This window comes from Vanessa atalanta, chromosome 29 (assembly GCF_905147765.1).
Source record: "Vanessa atalanta chromosome 29, ilVanAtal1.2, whole genome shotgun sequence".
NCBI classification, from domain to species: Eukaryota; Metazoa; Arthropoda; class Insecta; order Lepidoptera; family Nymphalidae; genus Vanessa; species Vanessa atalanta.
Window position 1 is genome coordinate 2,603,196 of NC_061899.1, and position 22,925 is coordinate 2,626,120.

The 22,925-nt window shown below is 35.2% G+C and overlaps 1 protein-coding gene across 4 annotated transcripts in view; it reads left to right on the forward strand.

The window, feature by feature from the left end:
- The window catches only part of LOC125075049 (TBC1 domain family member 1), a 55,319-nt gene that overhangs the window by 18,149 nt on the left and 14,245 nt on the right, over positions 1–22,925 (forward strand). For 2 of the 4 annotated variants that reach the window (XM_047686605.1, XM_047686606.1), the window contains exons 2-5: positions 13,569–13,645; positions 21,897–22,072; positions 22,367–22,466; positions 22,743–22,883. In XM_047686605.1, the coding sequence (XP_047542561.1) occupies positions 13,580–13,645; positions 21,897–22,072; positions 22,367–22,466; positions 22,743–22,883 (483 nt within the window). In that variant the 5' untranslated portion in view covers positions 13,569–13,579. The remainder of the gene's footprint in view (positions 1–13,568; positions 13,646–21,896; positions 22,073–22,366; positions 22,467–22,742; positions 22,884–22,925) is intronic. The other 2 variants (XM_047686604.1, XM_047686607.1) reach the window with 1 other exon arrangement.

Consider the following 22,925-nt stretch of genomic DNA (forward strand, 5'->3'; position numbering starts at 1 on the left):
AAACTATTAATGTGGAACTTTAATATTCAATTACTTCATAGTTTCAAAACGTAAGTTACACTTAGTATGTTAATATGTTGCATATTCTTTGAGATACATTTACATACATTAACACATACGCACCATACAGTAAAATAAAGAGATATTGATCTTAACACTTTCCAATTAAAACCAATTGTTTTTGAAATACTACGAGATAATGAATGAGATACGCGGGGCGTATTGTACGAATTATCGCGCAATATTTGAAACGGTTTTAAATATATAATACCCGTGGGTAGCTCAGTACCTGTAAGCTTATTATAGTGTTTCTAGCGTGGTATTACTCTTAATTTGAAAATTATGCAGGCTATATAAATTATACATTTAAAAAAACCATAAAAATACATGACACTTATAGAAAAAATAGAAAAATCAAAATGTCAAGATTAATCCGGATAAAATGTGTTTAGGCATTTTAAAGTTATAGTAGAATAAACAAACACATACACACATACTTGTACCCAGAAATTGTTGGTCTCATTTTTTGAGAAAACATCGTGAAGAAACCTGCATGTGTCTAATTTCAACGAAATTCTTCCACCTATGTATCCACAAACCCGCATCGTGAAATAAGCTCCAAACCTTCTCCTCGAAGGGAGAGGAGGCCTGTAAACTTCCCACTGCTGGGCAGTGGGAAGTTTACAGGCTGTGCATGTGTGTGGTTAGATCAATTAACTACTCATGCATTTACTGGTTTCTTGAAGTTTTTGTGTATATTCAATTAATATCTTTTAAAAAGTATGGATCATAAACATTGTTCCCAGCACGTGATGTGCGTGCACATCTTCACATATGTATAGATTTTCTCTTTGTTACTGCGGCCTCCCTAGTCCTGTGTTACGTCAAACCATCATTAAACCAATCAAACAACCCGACGACGCAATTCTTTGACGCACAATCACATAAATTCGATTCTATTCATTTCTTAGCTTGATGGCTTTCAAAGATTCCAAGAGAGAACGGTTTATTTCCGCCAACGTCGTTTGGCAATCTCCTCTCGATCGAGTTTGGAGTACGATTGCTAATCTCAAAGAAAATCAGTGCTGGAGATATTGTGTGTGCAAGCATAGATGCATTATTTTCGCTGGCATACTTTCGTCGATTGGTGATACTGCCAAATTACTAAACTCTGGTCTACTTCTTAGAATTTCTCGATAGAGAACTTTAGTTACAGTTTTCTTGGCTGAACTTAGGATTTATAATTAGTTACAAGACGAACGTGGTACAATGTGTGGCATTCGTATGAGGAAAATGTTTTGTAAACATCTTTCAAAGTAATGGTTATAATTAATTTTACATTTTATTATGTTAATTTCCTACGTGAGGTCGCAAGTAATATATCTATATGCTAATAGTGTTAATATTTTCAAGTTTAAAAAGGAGTTTGAACGCGCCAATCTATAAAATTAATTTGAAGAAATGTTTTCCTGTTAAATAGTACATTACTTGAGATACGTTATGTCCATACGTATGTTTATTGTGGTTGGAATACAGTGATAATTTTCTAATATATGTCTTTATATATATATGTATAATTCTGCTATACGTTTGTATGTCACTTAGCGGCTAAATCGACATTGATGTTTTCACGTGTTTTCTATTGGGTGGTTTTGATTGGAACCGGTAATATGATCAGGTCCCAGGATACTTCTAATACATATAATATAGGTGTTCCGCAAGGAGGTACATTGGGTTTTGCTTTATTCAATATATGCATCCTTAACGTCATTCCAAATTAACTAATATAATAATTAAACCATAAGAGGTAAACTAGCTTAAGGATATTTCTTGTCTTAGAAGTTCTGTGGGATGCTCTGTCACGGTTGACCTAATAGTCTTATAAAAAGGCCACTCGTAACCATCGACAATCTTGCCCTCACTGAACATTCTCGAATTAGTAGGGATGAAAGCGAATGGTTTTGCTCTGGTTCCTCGATTACGGGAATGGACTCTTGTGGGACGTGCGTGGACAATTAACAGATTGACCCTTCATAATATGGAAATTACGCTAAGGGCGGGAACCGAGCGGAAATTAGGTAACGAACGAATGGCGCCAATATTCGTCTCTTTTTCGAAATTATTTCCCTTATTTTGCAGTTAAAGCAATCGGACCTTTGAATAATAATGTTAAACCATTTTAAAGCATTGAATACGAGCTCGATTTATTGCATACTATGGGGACGTATTTTAAATTTGATTTGTTTCATACAAATTAAGATTGTGAAAATTCAGTGTCGTCGGATGGAAGAACGAAAAGGCGCTACAAGGCCAAGATGATACTTTTGGGAAAGAAGAATTAAAGTTAAAAAATTGACAGTTAGTTTTCCAAAAGCATCATTCAGGCGCTTATGACGTTCTTACGTTCCACTATCACACTATCGGTCTCCAAAATTTCAATCTAAATATAATAAAAAAAATAATTAATAACACTAATTAATAAACTTGGTGCACGTTGATCTTCTAATAAAACAATTTAAAAATATTGCCTTTTAGATCATAGCAGAATGACCGTCATCATATTATATAAACGTTCTGATGGCACTTATGAAATAAGGCACGGGTCATGGGTTGGTCGTGTGGGCAATTTGTTAGCACTTACGACGTCATAAATGAAACACGTGCGGCAAATGAAATACAATCGGCAGTAATTCAACAAAACGAACAGCATATTTAGGTACATACGAATTTGATAATATACGTATTGTTTTAGTTTTTCCCTGCCTTGTGTAATGCTCCCCTCACTACTAACCGGAACATAAGTATACTTAATATTTCGGTGGTCGAATTTGTGATGAGTCGTAAGACCCGAGGGTCTAAATTTCTTTCATAATTCACATTCTTTAGTACGATAATGGAATTTTACTTTCACGATGATTACGTGAAGGAAATGGCGGGTTGACCCCATAAAACATCGCATAGTTCTTTATTATTAAACGGACTGTCTATCTGTCTAGTTTTAAGGGCTAAACTACTGAACCTATCTTGATGAAATTTCGTATGTAACAAATTTGAACCCCAAAGAAGAACAAAGGGGTTTTTCCTAAAAACTACGACACTCAACACCTTTCCATAAGATGAGGACGTAGCCGCGGGCGAAAATTAGTATCATATAAATTTAGTATTCATTAAATTTTATACTTATTGTAATTAATTATGCATTTATGATTATCAAGTAACATGTACAAGTGATACTAAAATGAATAATCGATTTGTTTGTCCTTGTGCACTGCGGTCAATACCTTGTATCGTAATTTCTTGTATAACTAATTTTTAATTAAATCCACCGATTTTTATTAAGTATTCGAATTTTTTGGTTGCGTTTCGTATGAACCAAATTCAACATTTGTAATTTCAAAAATGACGAACGTTCAAATATCCTTTTATCCTAAATTAAAAATTGGTGACCTTTAGGCGATAGGACCCAGGAGGCCTTAGCCCAACAGTGGGAAATTTACAGGCTGTTAATGTTGTTGATCAGACATAAGCGTCTATCTTGACGCCCGAAAGATATTTCGAGAAGTTCACCTAATTATAGCATTTGGTGCAATGCAGTGGATAAGGCTTAATTAGGCTTTTTTAAAACCGTAGTAAATATTGAACTGCTTAACTGTTCATAAGTGTTTGCCTCTTAGAACACGTCAATCGTTTTCCAAGTCGTTACGAGGGATGTAAGGCTGACTTAGAAAAAGTTGAATGAAATCGGTAAAGCCAAGGGAAATAGGGATTCGTTTATATATATTGTTGTCTGTCTTATTAAAGTAAATTTTGTATTATTTATTAATGTTAACACGGGACTATTATTTATGAACCAATTTGGAACCCGCAAGGTCCCGTATAGGATGATTTCCTTTTTTAAAGGTTCGACTATTTTTTTTATATCACCTATTTCTCATTTATGACATACTTATAAAAACTAACAAATAAATATACCTACTTAATATTTTATTGCTAAGTGCTTTTCTGTTTTTTTTTTATCAATAAATGCCCTTGCCCTAGCCCTTGTGAATCTAAGTTATTAGCATAGTAATATTTTATACTAGAAACTTCTCAAACGTGCTACATATTTTGTTATAAGTTTAGTGTATATCGGTCTAGTAGTTTTTTAAGTTATTAATATAGATTCTAAGCTACGAATATCATTAAATTAACCAGCTCAACCTTTGCAGTCAGTTTCTTGATAAACCACATTATCTCACTGTACACAGCAATCTTACAAAACGAAAGTGTTGCTGCCAGTATACTCATAACTTTATTCTTAATGAAGTCGCATTGTTACATGAGCAGGGAGTAATTCTACTAATTTTTAACGGTTTTTTTTTTCGCTGGAAAATCGCCTTTTAGCTTTTCCTACATGAAGAAAATGTGGGGCTCAAAAAAAACAGCGGTATCCAGTCCGTCTTTTCGCAGGGATCATGGGATCCCTTGCGTATACTACCGTTACCCGACGGCAGGTGACTCCAAATCCTAGGTGGTTCTCAGGGTACAGAAACATTTAACGCTTGCTCTATGTTACGATACGACTTATATACTATTTAACGACCTCCGTTGTCGAGTAGTGTGTACACCGGTTTTCATGGGTCCGGGTTCGATTCCCGGCTGAGTCGATGTAGAAAAAGTTCATTAGTTTTCTATGTTGTCTCGGGTCTGGGTGGTACCGTCGCTACTTCTGATTTTCCATAACACAAGTGCTTTGGCTACTTACATTGGGATCAGAGTAATGTATATGTTGTCCAATATTTATTTATTTTTATATTCCGATCCAACTTCGACCGAACCGGTCACGATTCCGATAAAGTGACAATTTATTGGTAGAATTGACCTCCGCTTAGACAAATATCATTGAATTGAGTTAACGTATTTCTTCCATCAATGTTTGTGACGTAAGTGATTATATCAAATAATTGCTTAAGTCATTATTGTTAAGTCGTTGTGTAACAACTGGACCCTCAGGTTATATGGTGTCGCCGTTTTGTTTTTACAAACAAATAACCGATTTCAATATTAGCATTAGCAGCCCGTAAATGTCCCACTGCTGGGATAAAGGCCTCCTCTCCTTTGAGGAGAAGGTTTGGAGCATATTCCACCACGCTGCTCCAATGCGGGTTGGCGGAATACACATGTGGCAGAATTTCGTTGAAATTAGACACGTGCAGATTTCCTCACGATGTTTTCCTTCACCGCCGAGCACGAGATGAATTATAAACACAAATTAAGCACATGAAATTTCAGTGGTGCCTGCCTGGGTTTGAACCTGAAATCATCGGTTAAGATGCACGCGTTCTAACCACTGGGCCATCTCGACTCTTTCAATATATATAATACAAAATATTCAAACGTCGTACTTCCAGTACATCTTCAGTATTAATAATTTCGTTCAGGTCTACGATAGACCCGATCGAAACCTATCCACAATCATAGATCGTTAACAATAAAATATTGACGCTATAGCGCAATGGTTTATAGGCTGTCTAGCGATGTAAAAAGTTCGTCTATCTACTATCGTCGTCCCCACTCCTGACATAAGTGATAAACTTAAAAGTACTGATATTCCTATTTACTCCATAGGAATATCAACGACATGACAGTTCAGCGGGTGGCCATGTTTGACGTTTACGGGTGCGTTCAGAAAGTGTGTTCCAAACAATAATTTCGTGCAGAGGTACGATAGATACGTAGGAAACTTATCCACAAAAAATGATACATCAATGTTCATGAAAAAATTATATATTATATGAAAAGTAAACGATAAACCTTATTTGCTTAGGTTCATTTATTTTACCCGAGCAATGCCGGGCTTTCATATAGTATAAAATAAAAATTACACAGACTTCGAGACAATTATACTGATTATAACGCTTCATTACAAATCGGTTCATAAACAAAAAAATTATACTCAAACAAATGTACAGACGAATTCAGAATATCCTTAAAAACAGTTGGCTTAAGTCAATTTTTTAAGTAACCGTATCATTAATCATTAAAAGATCGAAAGCCCTTTAACTTCCGCGAAACCTTTGGAGTTTAAAGGTTGATCTTAGTCATCGGCAAGGTTAAGTAAATAAAAGTATTTACGTATAAGATTAAAAAAAGCTGTTTATTTTATTTTATTTTATTTTTATTTTTATTTAATAAGTACACTAACAATATACATATTAATTGATGGTTTACACAACATCCAAAAAAAGAAAATCAACTTCTGATATGTACATCGATTACAAGTGTACATAACATTCACAGTGTATGGTGTCAACATGTAAAATAAAGTTTAAATTAATTTGAAACTAAAATATATTATACAATTTTAAAAATGATTATTGGCCTATGCTATCGTCGTTTACAAACACAATAACTACATATTATAAAAGAAAAACAAAAAACAAGTCTGTTTATGTCCAGATTTATATCTGTCTTTAATTCAATTAGTGATGTCGTGTGAAATACTTTGTTTAATTTAAATTTATTGCTATGATCATCTTACTAAAAATATTTATAAACACTTGCCTCGCGGTTTTCCTCGCTTTTAAATGTATGATCGATAGTTGCTAGGCATTAGATCCTTTTTTTTTTTTATTCAAGCTTGATTCTTTCGTTCCAGATGGCTTTCCGTAATGGTGGTAGAGGGATGAATCAATGGAATTCCAAAATTAAGTTATTGTACCCAACTAAGGACGATTACGCGTCAATTGGTGGTAGTCTCAAACCGATACGTTTAGTGAAATCTGTTGCCCCATGCCTTTATCGAACTTTTTTAATTATTAAAAATGAGCAGTGATCGCTTTAAAGCTTTGCATAGTTTTTATATAATGACTTATATATACATACTTGTATATTAATATCTTTTACATCTCAAAGAACCGAGATGGCCCAGTGGTTAGAACGCGTGCATCTTAACCGATGATTGCGCGTTCAACCCCAGGCAAGCACCACTGAATTTTCATGTGCTTAATTTGTATTTTTAATTCATCTCGTGCTCGGTGGTGAAGGAAAACATCGTAAGCAAACCTGCATGTGTCTAATTTCACCGAAATTCTGCCACACGTGTATCCACCAACCCGCATTGGAGCAGCGTGGTGAAATATGCTTCCAAACATTCTCGTCAAAGGGAGAGGAGGCCTTGTCCCAGCAGTGGGAAATTTACAGGCTGTTAATGCAAAATATTCAAGGAGTTATGTTAAAACATATGTAAATTATTTTCTATGAGAACGCGCGCGATTTCTTGTACCTGTCATAGCGCCTTTAGTATTGAGAGCATACGTACGTTAAATGTCAAATCTGTTCTGTTCCAACTCAGCTCACCACATAATATATTGAAATAAGGCCCTTCCGTCAGTCTGTACTCAAGAAACTCAAAAGCTACCAACTATATTTTGATATCAAATCGAAATTTTAAAATACAATTCGAATTTAATACTGTGCCAATGTCTAATTTTTTAGTGGGTATTCCGGCGCCTTCAGTGCCGGCGAGTCCCACATACCCCCCACATCATGTGGGGAAAAGGCGTAATGCGTTTTTCCAGCGAAAAGAAAAATAAGGCACCTACCATCAGGCGACCCATTTACCAGTCTACCCACCAATGCCAATTTTCAATTCCAATTTTATTGAAGACTGTACATTATTAGTGTTATTGATATGCCTTGGCGTTCGTTCTAATTTTCACCCCTTAATTAATTCTACTTAACATGACTCATGGAAATTCCTATTAAGGGCTTGATTCCGTTTTGTTATTTGTCGCTTGTGTTGTGATTTTTAACTTATACCAAAAGTGTGAGTAAAACTTTAACTGAATCGGTTGCGTGAATGTGTTTAACTAACGAGGTGGCTAAAAACGTGAATTTTAACCAAAGGAAGTGGGTTCAAAAGGAGGTGCCATTTAATTTACGTGTGCTGAATTTGTATTTGCAATGAATCGTGTTCTTGGTTAAGGTAATTATCGTGAGGAAACCTACGCGTTTTTGATAATAATCTACTATCTATAGTATCGTGGAATAAACTCCAAGCCTTCTCAAAAAGAGATGAGGGTTCAATCCAGTACTGCGACAAAACTGACCATTGTTAACTTTTTAACAAATTATAAAACAAAAACAGTTCTTATAAGGAAGTTACAGTTTAACCTTTTTCAATATAGTAATACTAGTTTCCCTTCGCCCCTTTCCCTACTTGTTAGGTGGGGAGGGGTGTTGGAAACAGACTTTGACTAATGAGATACTATGAACTATACAAGAAAAATATTAACATCTTAGTTCCCGAGGTTGTTAGCGCATTGACAATATAAGGAATGGTAAACACCCCCCCCCCCCCAAAGTCCACGGGCCATACGGACCGTTTACAATAAAGAAGATATAAAAACAAATGTATTAATCTAAGCATTTTCTGAGCCCGACTGTACTTTGTGTTATCGTTCATATTTCTTGGCTTGCGTTCCAATTTTCACCCCGAATTAATTCTACTTAACATGACTAACGGAAATTCCCCTCTCTTAGGGCGCGTTCCCTTTATTGTTGTGCTAGAAAGAGACAGGTATATACGTGTGGCGTGGTTGGTAATATTGCGTACAATGAAAATATTTTTTCATTGTTTAGCACTCTGTAAAGTCAATATGTACTAGGTACGTTAGCTAGTTATGAGTTCGAACAAAAAAATACTAATTTAAAATGACGTTTCTTTTTGTGAATAAAAAAAAATTTAAAATTATTCAATACAAGATTATATAGATAACAAAAAAGCGTGGAGCTAATACTTGTTGACTTCCGGCCAGGGTATATTATATACATATTTGAGTAACATACCTTTCGTATTTTAAATGTTGCAAAAGAGTACCTATTGAGTTTCTTGCCGGTTATTCTAGGTAGAATCTGTGTACATTCCGAACCGGTGGTAGCTTCTAATATAGTCTTGTAAAATGATTCAAAAGTGTTTGTAAAAGCCTACTTGAATAAAGTATATTTGATTTTTAATATCTAACGTTAGCGCGATTCAGAAAGGCGCCTCTTTATACAAACTTGTAGGTCGCCCGCGAAACTACGCGTTTATTAAAAAGTTTTTCCGGAATTTCGAGACCTATGACAGGTTTAGTTTTGATTTTAATTTTCATTGTAAACTGCAAGTACATCATCACACTATCACTCTGCGCCAAAATGATGTAACCTTATTTAATTTTTTAATGTCAAATAGTATACACTAGTTCAGTTAGAATTGGAGTTTATCGATATCAATTTACTTTCATTTTGTTTACGTTTTTATTTTTTTTCCTTTTACAGCCGTAGTACCGCTTCCTAACCGGCCAGCAATTTTTCCGTTCACTGAAATAAATTCATAATTTTCTAAGTAAATAATAAGAAATTTAGTAAATTTCCATTAAGAATCCTCATTATTTTTCTGCACATCTACTGCTGGAGCTCTTCAAAATGAGACCATAACCAATTTTGTATGTACAGCTGTCGACCCTCAATCACTGGGACCAAAATTGGCTTACTACTTACTGATAGATTCTAATGGAACAATCTACCGTTTCCTCAACCTGTCACCCACACCCTCGACCGGCAGGCCGCTTTGGGGTGTAATGGCCGCTATAAGTATATTTTTGCCTATATATATTTGTTAACTTTGTTGTATTTTTCCTGTTGTATAATTTTATACCTATGTGTTTGCGGGTGAGACATAGATATATAATCATAATACATATGGTTTGTATGTAAAACGTTGGCAACGCTACAAGAGCACTTTGTAACGGAGATTTGTGGATTTCAAAACTGTTCACAGTGAAGTTCGTGACAGAACACGAGTTATCGAAATGTAGTACAAACAACATAAAACATAAGGTCCTGAGTTCAACCTCGACCTACACAAAGCTATTAAGTTTTTCTATTGATAAATTCTCCATAGTAACCAGGAGCCTGGAGATGACAATGATGTATTAAGCAGCAAGTGCAGCCGTTGGTCTTGCGCCTGAAGTCTTTCCGCTCGAGTTGGATTCGCTGTCCCGTAGGATTATGTTTGTGAGAGAAGAGATAATGCCCTTGTATTAGCGGTACATAATTGTATATACGTCCCGCGTAGTTGACGTAGTTCTCTTGAAAATCGCCGACTTAACTGAAATCGTACACGGGATTATCGTCATTAATATTAAGCATATAGGCATCATAATAGAATATCAACAATTCAACATTGTCAACGAGTGCCTAAAAGATAGCACTAAAATTTTTGCATTTGCTTGGTGATAGGGCTTTGTGCAAGCCCGCCTGGGTAGATAGCATCCACTCATCATATATTCTACGTCCAATAATACTAAGGATAGCCGTGCTTAGTATAGTTGTGTTCCGGTTTGATCTGTTCCGTTCCCAAGGGAGTTGACGTATGGATCCGTGGGCAGTAGGGGGTGCTTACCATCATTGCCCTATTTGCTGTTCCATTTAAAAAAAAAATGACAGATTCCAGCGACGCAATAATGTTTCTCGTGTGCCTCGAATTTTTTTTTAGCTTTAGCAGCCAGTAAGTTTTCCCACTGCTGGGCTAAAGGCCTCCTCTCCCTTTGAGGAGAAGGTTTAGAGCATATTCTACCACGCTGCTCCAATGCGGGTTGGCGGAATACACATGTGGCAGAATTTCGTTGAAATTAGACACATGCAGGTTTCCTCACGATGTTTTCCTTCACCGCCGAGCACGAGATGAATTATAAACACAAATTAAGCACATGAAAATTCAGTGGTGCCTGCGCGCCTGGGTTTGAACCCGAAATCATTGGTTAAGATGCACGCGTTCTAACCACTGGGCCATCTCGGCTCTCAATTATTCCAAGGTTACCTACGAGTATATGTCAAGTTTCATTATGATTAGTTCACTGGTTCAACCGTGATGCGTTAACAAATAGAGTCTGTTGGAAGTTAGATAACTTAAGGTGCTCGCAGTTCAGTAAGCAAGCGTGATATAGAAGATACATTTAAAAGAAGACCAGAAGCATACATTTAAAAGTTAAATATAGGACTTGGTTTTCAAATTCGAATTTGGACAATAAGATGTCCGGTTTAATGTGAATTTACTTTTGTACCATCCAAAGATTTTCTTAAGGTTGGTTAAGAGAGTCTACGGGCATTTTTGAAGTGACCGGCTGAGTTGGGGGGTGGGGCGTTTATCCTTACAGGAAAGGAAAGCTGAAGAGTATGTTAAAACGATCCTTAGTCTCCGATATGAGTTGAGGACGGCCGTCGCAGCGGTTTTAGTTACAAATTTTCGTCCATTTTTTTTTTAAACATACCCAACGCTTAAATATGAGGTAAATCATAAAATAACTATTCACACTTCTTTAGTTTAATGTAATTAATAATAACAATTACATTACAACAAGTATTTGTATTATTTATTATCGGCAGAGTACCAAGGTCCTCATTTCATGAAAATCGATTGAATCTATAGACTTTTAAAGTTGAAGCAACAGAAACAATTAAAATAGGATATTGCGGAAAATTTTGCAGAATTATTTAAGCCGGACCGCATTCAAAAACGATTCTGTATTGAGAGGTTTTTCTCTCAGACTCGCTTAAAAGTATTGATAAACAAAATATACTTCATTCAAGAAGGCTTTCTCAAGCACTTGTGACTCGTTTTACAGAATTATATTAAGTAAACCTACATTGGTAGGTTTACTTAATATAATTAAATTGGTAGGTTCGGAATGTAGATTCTACCGAGAAGAATCGGCGCGTGACTCAGTAGTATATTCTTGTCCAAAATTTGAAACATTATTAATACATAATCGACTGCACTAAGGAATAATTTGTTTTCTACCAATAAAATATCTCTTAATTATCTATTAATAAGACGCGGTTTACGACCATCAGATACTCTACCGCTAAAGCAAGACTTGGTGTTGTGTTCCGGTTTGAAGGGTGAGCGAGCCAGTGTAAATGCAGTCACAAGAGATATAACATCTTAGTTCCCAAAGTTTGTGGCGTGTTGGTGATATGAGGAATGGTTAATATTTCTTATAGTACCAACGTCTGTGGGCAGTGATGAACACTTGACATAGAGTAGCCCGTCCATCTTGACTTTTAAAATTAGTAAAAACAAACAATAGTCTTACCAAATAAAATTGCAATTTATTTTTAAAACAGAATTATTCCTTGTCTCGTCAAATAAGAAACAAAACCGCGTGTACGTGCTATATTAAATGACAATGCCAGAATTTCCCAACATCGGCGATCTTCATGATAGTCCAGGCAATTTGCCAGAGATCTGTCCTTGCCCCTGACGTGAGCTGATCACGACTCAGACACGTGGACTCAAATATAACTGAATTAACATTGGAATTCTGAGCACCATTCATGGGCAAGTATGTGAATTACTTTATGGAGCATATCGTGTCTGAACGATTAAACTCAAAAACTACGTGTGGTGTCACCAATGTACGGAGTGATTTATGACGAAGTATATGGGCTGACATATTTAAATATCGTTGAAGATTACTATTGTTCCCTGGTAGTAGGGTTTGTGCAAGTTCATCTGGGTAGGTAGCACCCGCACTTCATATTCTACCCAGGGCCGGATCGTAAGTTTAGGGGGCCCTGGGCTAACACTACTTAGAGGCCTAAGATATATCTGAACGTAGACTTGAATTTAAATCAATTGAATGGGTTTGATTAATTGCAGGACTCGCAGGGCTGCAAACCATACGACCTGTTTAATTTAATAAAGTTATTGATTCTTTCGCATTATCGCCTATTTCTGACTTTGTCTTGACTTAGCTGGGGCCTCCTTGAATCCACGGGGCCCTGGGCTGAAGCTCAAAAAGCCGTATGGTAAATCCGGCCTTGATTCTACCGCCAAACAGCAATACTTATTATCGTGAGTGTGTCAGTGAAATTACAAGCACGAGGGACGTAACATCTTAGTTTCCAAGGTTATTAGCGTATTGGCGATGTAAAGAATTGTTACTATTTATAACAGCGCCAATATCTATAGGTGCTGGTGACCACTTACCATCAGGTGGCACATTTGCCAGTCGTAACTATAAAAAATAAAAAAGTTCGGAAAAACATGCCGTATACTGGCAGCTTTGGTGGTGTGCACAGTAAGCCCTTAGTTATATTTATTTTTATATTAACGGTATATGTGTACATTTATTCTACACATGCGAAGCCGGAACGTGTGGTTAGTGTTTTTATAAACATGAAAATTTTATTTGTCTCGAGTAAATTGATTGTTTATATCTAGAAAGAAATACAGTATTGACGATAATATATTCACGGGCAAGCATGATAACTGAAAATAAATTTGATTAATTTGTGTTTTCTAAACATGTGCTCGGCGGCGAAGGAAAAAATCATGAGGAAACCTGCCACTTTTTTTTATAGCCCGGGAGGGCAAATGACTCCACCTGATGGTAAGTGGTAGTAGAGTCCAAACGCGACGACGGCTAGTGCAGTTGGGAAAGGTGATCTGCTCTAGCCGCCCCCGCCTTGCCGACCCGCAAGATGCCATTTTATCCTCAAAAGCAACGGGATAAGAAATGTATTTTATACGAATTTTACAGAAAGCAGAAAGATGCATCCTCAGAGGCCATTTTTCGGATCACACTCCGATACGTCGGCTATAAATATGAAACACTTGGTAAGACATGGTTCTATGTACGAAACGAATTAACCCCTAATGTGTGAAGCTTTCTGATAACAAGTAGCGTGAAAATAGAACCTTTTCCTAGTGTGATCAGGTATAAATTAAAATAATACTTAAGATTATAATCCCAAAGGCCCTGATCGACGAACGTCTATAGATTTGATGGTCTTTCCGGTGAATTTCATAGTGGAACAAAGTAAAACTACGTAAAGCCCATTTCAGTGGCAGTAGGAGTAAATTAAATAAACATTTTTGACCTTGAATTGACATGACTTCGTTGAACCAGGTCTAAATAATCTGTGGTTTTCGTGAAAAAAAAAGCGTTTTTAAAATATTTTTACCGGTTTTTTTTTGTTTACCGTCTATTATTTGCGATAGTGACAGAATTCAGTGAGTTCAGAGAGTTAATAGTGACAGCGTCCTATATAATAACAAAGATCAATCTTTTGGATGTCGTGCTTATTACATAATTTATATCATAGTTTTTTTTTATTTAGTTTAGTTTCTATATATTGTATATAAAAAAAATGAAAGTAAAATTAAAGTGGACATAAGTTAAGTGGAATAGTGTTGTATTTAAAAAAAAAAAAAAGATGTTTGAATCAAAAACTGTTTGTAGAGCGTAATATTAAATATAGCAGATCTATTAGCAAATTGTATGAAATATGTTAGTTTAAGGTTTTATTTTTTTACTTCTTCTGCCATTGGATTATACTTGCAGTAGACATTGATTCAACAAACTACAGAACAACAGCTTGACGAGTCGTTAAAAAAGCGTCTGAATCTTTAAAACTTGGCTTGTTCATCGATTAGGGCCTTATTCTAGAACTATCTAGAATCACGTGTGAGTGAAATTCGTCCTTGTAAACAGCACACCTTACTAACGTTATTACTTTTTAATTATTACTAATAACAATACGACAATTAATGATGGACTGATATCTATCTAGAACATTCGATATTTTAAGTAAGAAAGAAATAAATATCATTCACATATATAAAACACAAATTTAATGTTGTTGAAATTTAAATTTTTACATTCTTTTTTCATTTTTTTTATTTCTTTTGTTTTTTCTTTTCTTTTTTGTGTCAATGTGAATACTACCACAGATTCTACCACTAAAACAAATTTTTGTTATACGTTATATGTATTGCTCATTGTACAGTGAACTGTAAGGTTCTTTATGAGTAATAAAGTTCTTTAACCTGAAGTAACAGCCAGATCGAGTAAAGTTCAAATAATACTCTGATGAAATAAATCTATATGCGCCTCACTGATTAATTACGATATCTCGGAAACTGTAACACTTACAAACTTGAAATTTGGCAGGTAGGTTCCTCATGGGGTATAGAAATCCGCTAAGATAACTAAACTCCACCTCTAATTTAAATCAATTTAAATTTGCCGAGATTGCCCATTTATCAAGGAAGGCTACATTTATCAAGGCCATCTTTATACTCCATCTTAATTCTCTCTAATTCTTGCTTCTCTCTCTTTCACAAGTCTACGCGATGTTACCGCCTCACTCTTTTCTAGAAATTCTGCAACTCTTTTCTTTGCCGTACCGCCAAAAAATGGAACTCCTTACAGCACACGTGTTCCCTTCTTATAAACCTGGGTGCCTTCAAACGAGGCGTGAAGGAGGCCTGCATGGCGAGGGCGACTAGTGCAACTGACTGTACTAGTCGTCTTTGCGTTTGGACTCCACTTCCACTTACCATCAGGTGGAGTGGAGTCATATGTCTACCCGGACTATATATATATAAAAAAATCATTAGATTAGTTTATGGGACCAAATGGGAATAAATTTCCAAGCAAAATAATTGTTTCCTTTATCGTTATTGTTTGTTTTATTGTAACAATGTTTGTGTGTACCTAATATATAATTGTAGATAGATTTCGTGCAGACCGATAGACCCGATCGAAACCTATCCTTAATTATAGGTCATTAAAAAAATAATGATTCTTTAGTCGACAACGTATATCCATAATATTCGTATAATCGTTTTCACATTTCGACGGGCGGCCATGTTTGACGTTTATGGGTGCGTTCAGAAAGCGCTTAAAATGAAATTGTTGTCAAATTAAAAAAAAAAATAATTAAAAAACGCTTGTGTGCGAATGGTTCTTATAAAATTAATGAGTTTATAATTGATGCCACACTTTGGAGATGAAACGATCGCCTCCTGTTCCTTTCCTATTGAATATAAAAGATCCGCTGAGGTTCTTTCGCCGGTTCTTTTCAGGTCGGGGTATTTTCTTTTCCGAACCGGTGGTAGTGTTGAATTTGACAATCAATAAGTTAGTGTAATGCTTCTATATTGAATAAAGGAATTTCAGTTTGAGTTAGAACTGGTTCATCAATACCAGGTAAAGTATTGCTTCGCACAGAGATTGCACAAAGCCCTATAAATTAATCACTGTGCTCAATTAAAAAACAAAAAAAACTAGCTTTATACAAAAGTACAGAATTACACTTCTTCTTAAAATCAGTTACAATGACAACGATTCTTATATAAGGAAACTAGCGATTCGCCCCGGCTTCGGGTGCAATGAAAAGAAAATTATAATATAAATATATTTTATATCCTAAAACACTCAATCATAATGTCCCTTTCTAACAGTGACATTTTTGAACTTTCGAATTGAATCATTACTTATAATATGAGATTTTGACGACCTACCTGGTCGAGTAATTGTAATAAAGTAAGAGGTAAAAACTGCAATTGTCCATTAATAAATAAAGTGAGTCAAATAAAATACTTGGGAATAATGGTCGACCAGAACTTGTCATGGTACCCGCAAATTGAACATGTTGCGGCACGCATTAGGAAGTTCACGTGGATGTTCAAATCCCTGAGACATATTGCAACCAATAATACTGTAAACGACTCCTCAAACAATCTTTTAAATCAAATTTATATAGCTTTGGTGCAATCCATAATAACATACTGCTTACCTATTTGGGGAGGTGCACGTAAAACACGTTCCATGGAAATTGAACGAGCGCAAAGAGCATTGATTAAAGTAATGTTCTTTAAAAAACAACGGTTTAGTACTGAAAGACTCTATGAAGAAAGTGGTTTGTTAACTGTACGGAAATTATATATTGTGCATACTGTTCTAAAAAAACACAAGTCTTTAACCTACGATATATCGTTACTCAATAAACGTATAGCATATAATGTTATATCTATCCCTGCTACTAAAACAGTCTTCGCTAGTATTCAGTATGATAATAGATCTGCCTATTTATATAATAAAATAAATAAATACGTTGATATATATTCAAAAACTTGTAAAGAGTGTAAAATTAAAATAATAAAATGGATAAAATCTTTAAGTTTTCAAGAAACGGAAAATTTTTTAGAATATAGGAACTAGCATTCATATCCTACTCACACCAACATGCACATACAACACACACACACACACACACACACACACACACACACACACACACACACACACACACACACACACACACAAATGCGCACGCGCACGCATGCATACACATACACTTTAATCCCACATTTGCTTCCTTTTTGGTAATTACTTCTCTTATTATTACTTTTTTATATTGTTTCTTTATTATTGTTGTACTTTAAATATCTTGTATACTTGTACCTAATTCGTGATATGGAAGAGCGGAGTTTCCTGGCACAGGCTTTTCATATGCTTAAAAGGAGACTCCAACAACTTTATATTTAAGTACAAACTTGTTAAATAAAACATACTTTTTACTTTACTTTACACCGGTTTTCATGGGTACGCCACTCCGATATCCCGGGTTCGATTCCCGGCCGAGTCGACGTTCATTAGTTTTCTATGTTGTCTCGGGTCTGGGTGTTTGTGGCACCGTCGTTACTTCTGATTTTCCATAACACAAGTGCTTTAGCTACTTACATTGGGATCAGAGTAATGTATGTGATGTTGTCCAATATTAAAAAAGAAGAATATGATTGACAAAGTAACCTTAAGACTAATTATTCAAATACATTCAACGAGCTCACCATCCTTGGAACTTGACTTTTTAATTAGTTCAAATAGTACAGCCATGTTATGGCGACCTTGATGAAATTGTTTATATCAACAGGTTCATAAATGTTTGCAAATTAATGTGTTTGTCCCGTTCTATTGTTGCCTGATATTGATGATGGCGTCTTCCTGAATAATTTTTGTCACGGCGGCTGATTTCAAAGGAGATAAACCTAGTACGCAGAACATATACATGCACTCCGCAATCGGCAAAGATGGGCGGCAAATCTGACTGGAAGTTTAGGTGCAGGATCTATGGGTCCTTTCGATTTAAGTCAATGTACTGTTAAATATTGCATTAAATATAACTTGATGCTAGGGCTTCGTGCAAGCACGTCTGAGTGGGCTTAACCCACTCATTTAACCAAACACTCATCACATTTTCTACTGCCCAACTGTGATACAAACAGTAATGTCGTGTTCCAGTTTGAAGGTTGGGTGAGCCAGTGTTACTATGGATACAAGGGACATAACATCCTAATTCCTAAGGTTACTGGCGCATTCTGGAAGGAATGTTTTTTGTTTAAAAAGAGTAGTATCCCTTCCCCATAAAGAATTGTAAGAAATTACTAATATTCATTTTTAACCCTTTAAGAAGCCTTAAGGCTTGTAGTAGGGATGACATTAGCCCAAGGGGACCGGATTGAGCCTGCGGCATTTTACATCGCTACGCGGGCCGTAAATCATTGCGCTATTGATATTTTTTTATTAATTTGTTCATTGATATTCTTTTTTATACCCAGTGTGCATACAGCACTAAAATAAAAAAAAAAACAGAGAATTGGTACTTCAAAAAACAGGTTTCGAATTAGCATTTATTTTTTCTATTATATAATATAGTAATTAGTTAATTTAATCAAGTTTTTATTACACGAGGAAAAATTAAATAATATTATTTTGAGCCGTCCGAGCATACACGTTTGCTTTGTTTTTTTTTTTTTAATGTTTTTGCAAATATATTGACAGTAAATTTATTTAATTTAAAATTCGAATAAATAAACAATGGCGTTCATTTATAAATTCCAATCACAGGAGCAAAGGCAAATAAACTATCATCGAGATTCGAATTATGTATTCGAAAAAAGATGTCGTTTTTATTTAACGTTGAAAGTAAAATCAAAGGATGTGAATGTTGCAATATAATTGTATTATAACTAATATATATTTCTGAGCTGTTAGCAAATCTCTTTAATAGTTAAATTGATTAGAGTTTGGAGTTACAAATGATTTTACTAATTCATAGGATACATGTCTCGATATGGCGTATCTTTTCCTACAATATCCCTGCTGAAAGGATTTTGTGGAATTCATTTATCGAACAGGAGGAAAAATGATTAATCAAACAATATCGAACCAAGAAATTAACGTATTACGTGACGTAACGAAGATATTCGAAATCGATACGAGTCAAAACGTATGTAAGTGTTTAAATCGACAGACTCTAAAACCGGTAGTCGGTAAGTTACATAGCAATAACGTTACGTACACACACGTACTTGTAGTTAGTGTAGTGTAGTGTTCGTATTTGGATAAATTTTACTTCAAATTCATGGCTTAGAAAGTACCAAAGGGCAACTCAAGTACATTTTCGTAGTTATTTTACCAATGAAGAATGAAAAGAAGTATTTGACCGACTTTAAAAGGATTGGGATTTCAAATTCTTCTATTTACGGTCAAGTATATTTAAAAATGTTTTTGTTAATTCGGTTTCGAAATGGTCCCCTTTAAAATTCGTTAAAATCTGATGATAAGTTTCGAACAATGGAATTCCTCAGTAAAACTGTGATTGCTGCCATATTGCTATAATGATATTCAAGACAAGCCACACAGACAGACAAGAAGTTTTTTTTTGTTATAAATAATACAACGAAAAATTACTCAAAACTACATATTATACACATTACACATACATACTACATGTTTATTTGTCTTGTTACTTTTTTATGATATAAGGAAGCAAATGGACCACATGATGGTAAGTGGTCACCACCGCCCATAGACAATGACGCTGTAAGAAATATTAACAATTTTTTATATCGTCAATGCGCCCACAACCTTATGAACTAAGATGTTATGTCCCTTGTGCCTGTAGTTACACTGGCTCACTCACCCTTTAAACCTGGTGGTAAAATATATGACGAGTGGGTGGTACCTACCCAGAAGGGCTTGCACAAAGACATACCCTCAAAACAATATCACCTTAAATTGTTCCCATGAAGTATGAGCCTTATTCGCTTCTTATATGAATATTTTAAATCTCTGTGTATTTATACCATTGTGCTGCGCGTTGGTAGTCAGTAAAGGTATTAACCTTTATACATGTGACCGAAGCAATTAGCATTATTAAAAAAAGTGTCTTCTGCGTCATAATAAATAAATAATTAATAAAAAATAAATATTGGACAACATCACATACATTACTCTGATCCCAGTGTAAGTAGCTAAAGCACTTGTGTTATGGAAAATCAGAAGTAACGACGTTACCACATACACCCAGACCCAAGACAACATAGAAAACAAGTAAAATTTTTCTACATCGACTCGCGAATCAAACCTGGGACCTCGGAGTGGCGTACCCATGAAAACCGGTGTACACACTACTCGACCACGGAGGTCGTCGAATAAAATAATTATTACATTAAATTACAAAAAAGTTAAAATAACGTTTGAAACCAATAATTTATTAATATCAAAATAACTTCAAGTATCAAAATCGTAATTGCGCTATCAACGGTATATGTCTTTGTGATAAAGGTTCCTATGAGCGTCCTACCAAGTATGGCTACGGGCCGCGTCAAATTTTCTAAGATAAAAACTCGTAGTATACCCTGTTCAAGTTAGCTTGATCTTATTGACAGACGGGCTAGTGATGGGAAACAGAAAATATAACAGTCGATGGAACGATGGAATGCGTAATTTAAATTAGAATTAATTTATTTTTACGTTATTTTTCTAAAAAGAAAGAGAACCAGCGAAAGAGCCCCAAACCCCAACTACTAGCCAAAAGGAACCACGATATTGGATATCTGTAACAGTTACTGCCTGTTATTCGTGTCCCTAGCGTCCGACCGATGTAACATTGTACAAGCGTCTATTATTTTCAGTGTTCCTATTTAAAATTTACTTTGAAGCAATAAAAAGTGTTAAAATTATCGGATAACGCTCGAATCTTTAGAGACTTTTGTATTATACGTATTTTTTTTTATATTTTTACAATTTTTTAAATCATTAAATTAAGAAAATAATATGTTCGTCATTGCAAAGTTGTCGACCAGAAAAATTTACATCTGCCAAATAGATCAAGCTATCTTGTACAGGGAATAATAGGACCCTATCCTAGGACCGAATCACGCAACACGATATCCGTTTTTTTAGCGATTATAGGAGAACAATTGACGTCACAGTTTCTCCCTTTAAACTATTTTTTTTAATTAAGCCTTTTCTTAAAAGATTTCATCCAAACCAAATTTTCTTAAAAATGTTGAAATAGGTATATTCGTTAGTATCATCTACTAGATGTTTCGAGTATCGCGGGTCATTTGAGGTCACGCGCATCCACGCAATAGCAAATAAATATATCGCGACATGTGATCACTTGATACTTTATATATTTATTTTATACTTATTTTTCCTCACTTATCACTTAGATTACTAAGTATAGATTCAATTAAACCCTTATTCCGTTGTGTAAAAGCTTAAAATATTTTAAATAGACTTCAATAATCGTTAATATACAATATATTATAAATTTAACGACATTTTATCAACACGGAAGGAACATACCAAATTAGCTAACCGATATATCACACTAACAGGTAATAACTACCATCGTAACTATAGCAACAGAAGGAGTAGGAAAAACAAAAGAGGTCCATAGTCGCGTGACCTCCTTTGACAAAAAACTGTGTAATATATTTAAACGTAACAATAAAGTACAAAAATGCTACTTAATATACAAAACAGACACACAAAACGATGATAAATAAACAAAATATACCTCCCTGGGGCGGTAATTCGGATTAAGGAATACTCTAATCCTATCATTTTAGTTTTGTCAAACTAGTCTGAGTTAGCTAGCGAGTAATGTACAAAATAAGTCATTCTCACGGTGTTTTTCTAGATATACGTAAATTCTACGTTATTATTATATTCGACGTTTATTTCTTATAAACAACTCCTGTTTGATTAAGTTTTATATCTTTCCAGGTCACGGATCTGTTTAGTCAGATGCGGGAGCCTTCCCCAGGGGCTCCAAGCCCCAAAGGCTCCACTGTATCACTTAATGTAACCAGGAATGCCGGCTTCCAGCAGCAAAATGGCGCTGAACACCTGCCCTGGAGCAACCCTGGGATGTCCTTATCTAAAAATTGTAGTTCTAATTTGTAAGTTACCGAAATTATTAACAAAGACAAAATAAACGTCCAATAATTGCCATGTACTGAACCCGCGACCGTAAGCATAAAAGCCAGCTTCAATACCAAAGTAGAGAGTCATTTATTTGTCTTGATACTATATATGTGTGTATATCGATGGGTTCGTAACTCCTCAATGGATGGACCGATTTCAATACAGTTTTTCATCGATATCTACTTTCATCGGAGAGGTTGTTTAATATATTGGAAGGATATCCGTCCGTCCGTGTAACAGTAAGGTAATTTAGTGTATTTTTTATACAGAACCAATGAATCATCAGGGCTTGTTCGCACCGTGAGCAACGCTTCAGCCCTCACGTCTCTATGTGCTGATCTATCGCCGTCAGATTCTCATTTCTTCGAGGTAAATTAATAATCATCTTACTCTACTGTTGATGATATCGAAAGTGTACGAGAAACAACATTTTAAAGAACAGCATTTGCCATAATGTGAATGCCAGCAACTTGCCAACAAATTGCGTGAATTTTGGCAATATATGTAGGAACAAAGTCCATTAAGCTCAATGACCCATCCAAGCAAATATATCGTCAATTTAATATTTGACGATATGTTTGTACACATCTTAAAATTAATATGCGTAGTTAGATTTGTTTCGTTTATAAATTAGTCGTGTTTTAGGTTTTGTATGTTGGCAAAGTACGCATCTCACAGAGGAAGGTCCCGGAATCGTTAATTGATGATGCATTACAAAAGTTCACTCAACATGAAGCCGAAAAATTAAAAAGTAATAGGCGGCATAGCTTACTGTCTTCCACTGTGGTAATTATCTTAATTAATAATCTTAATAATTAAACTAATTAA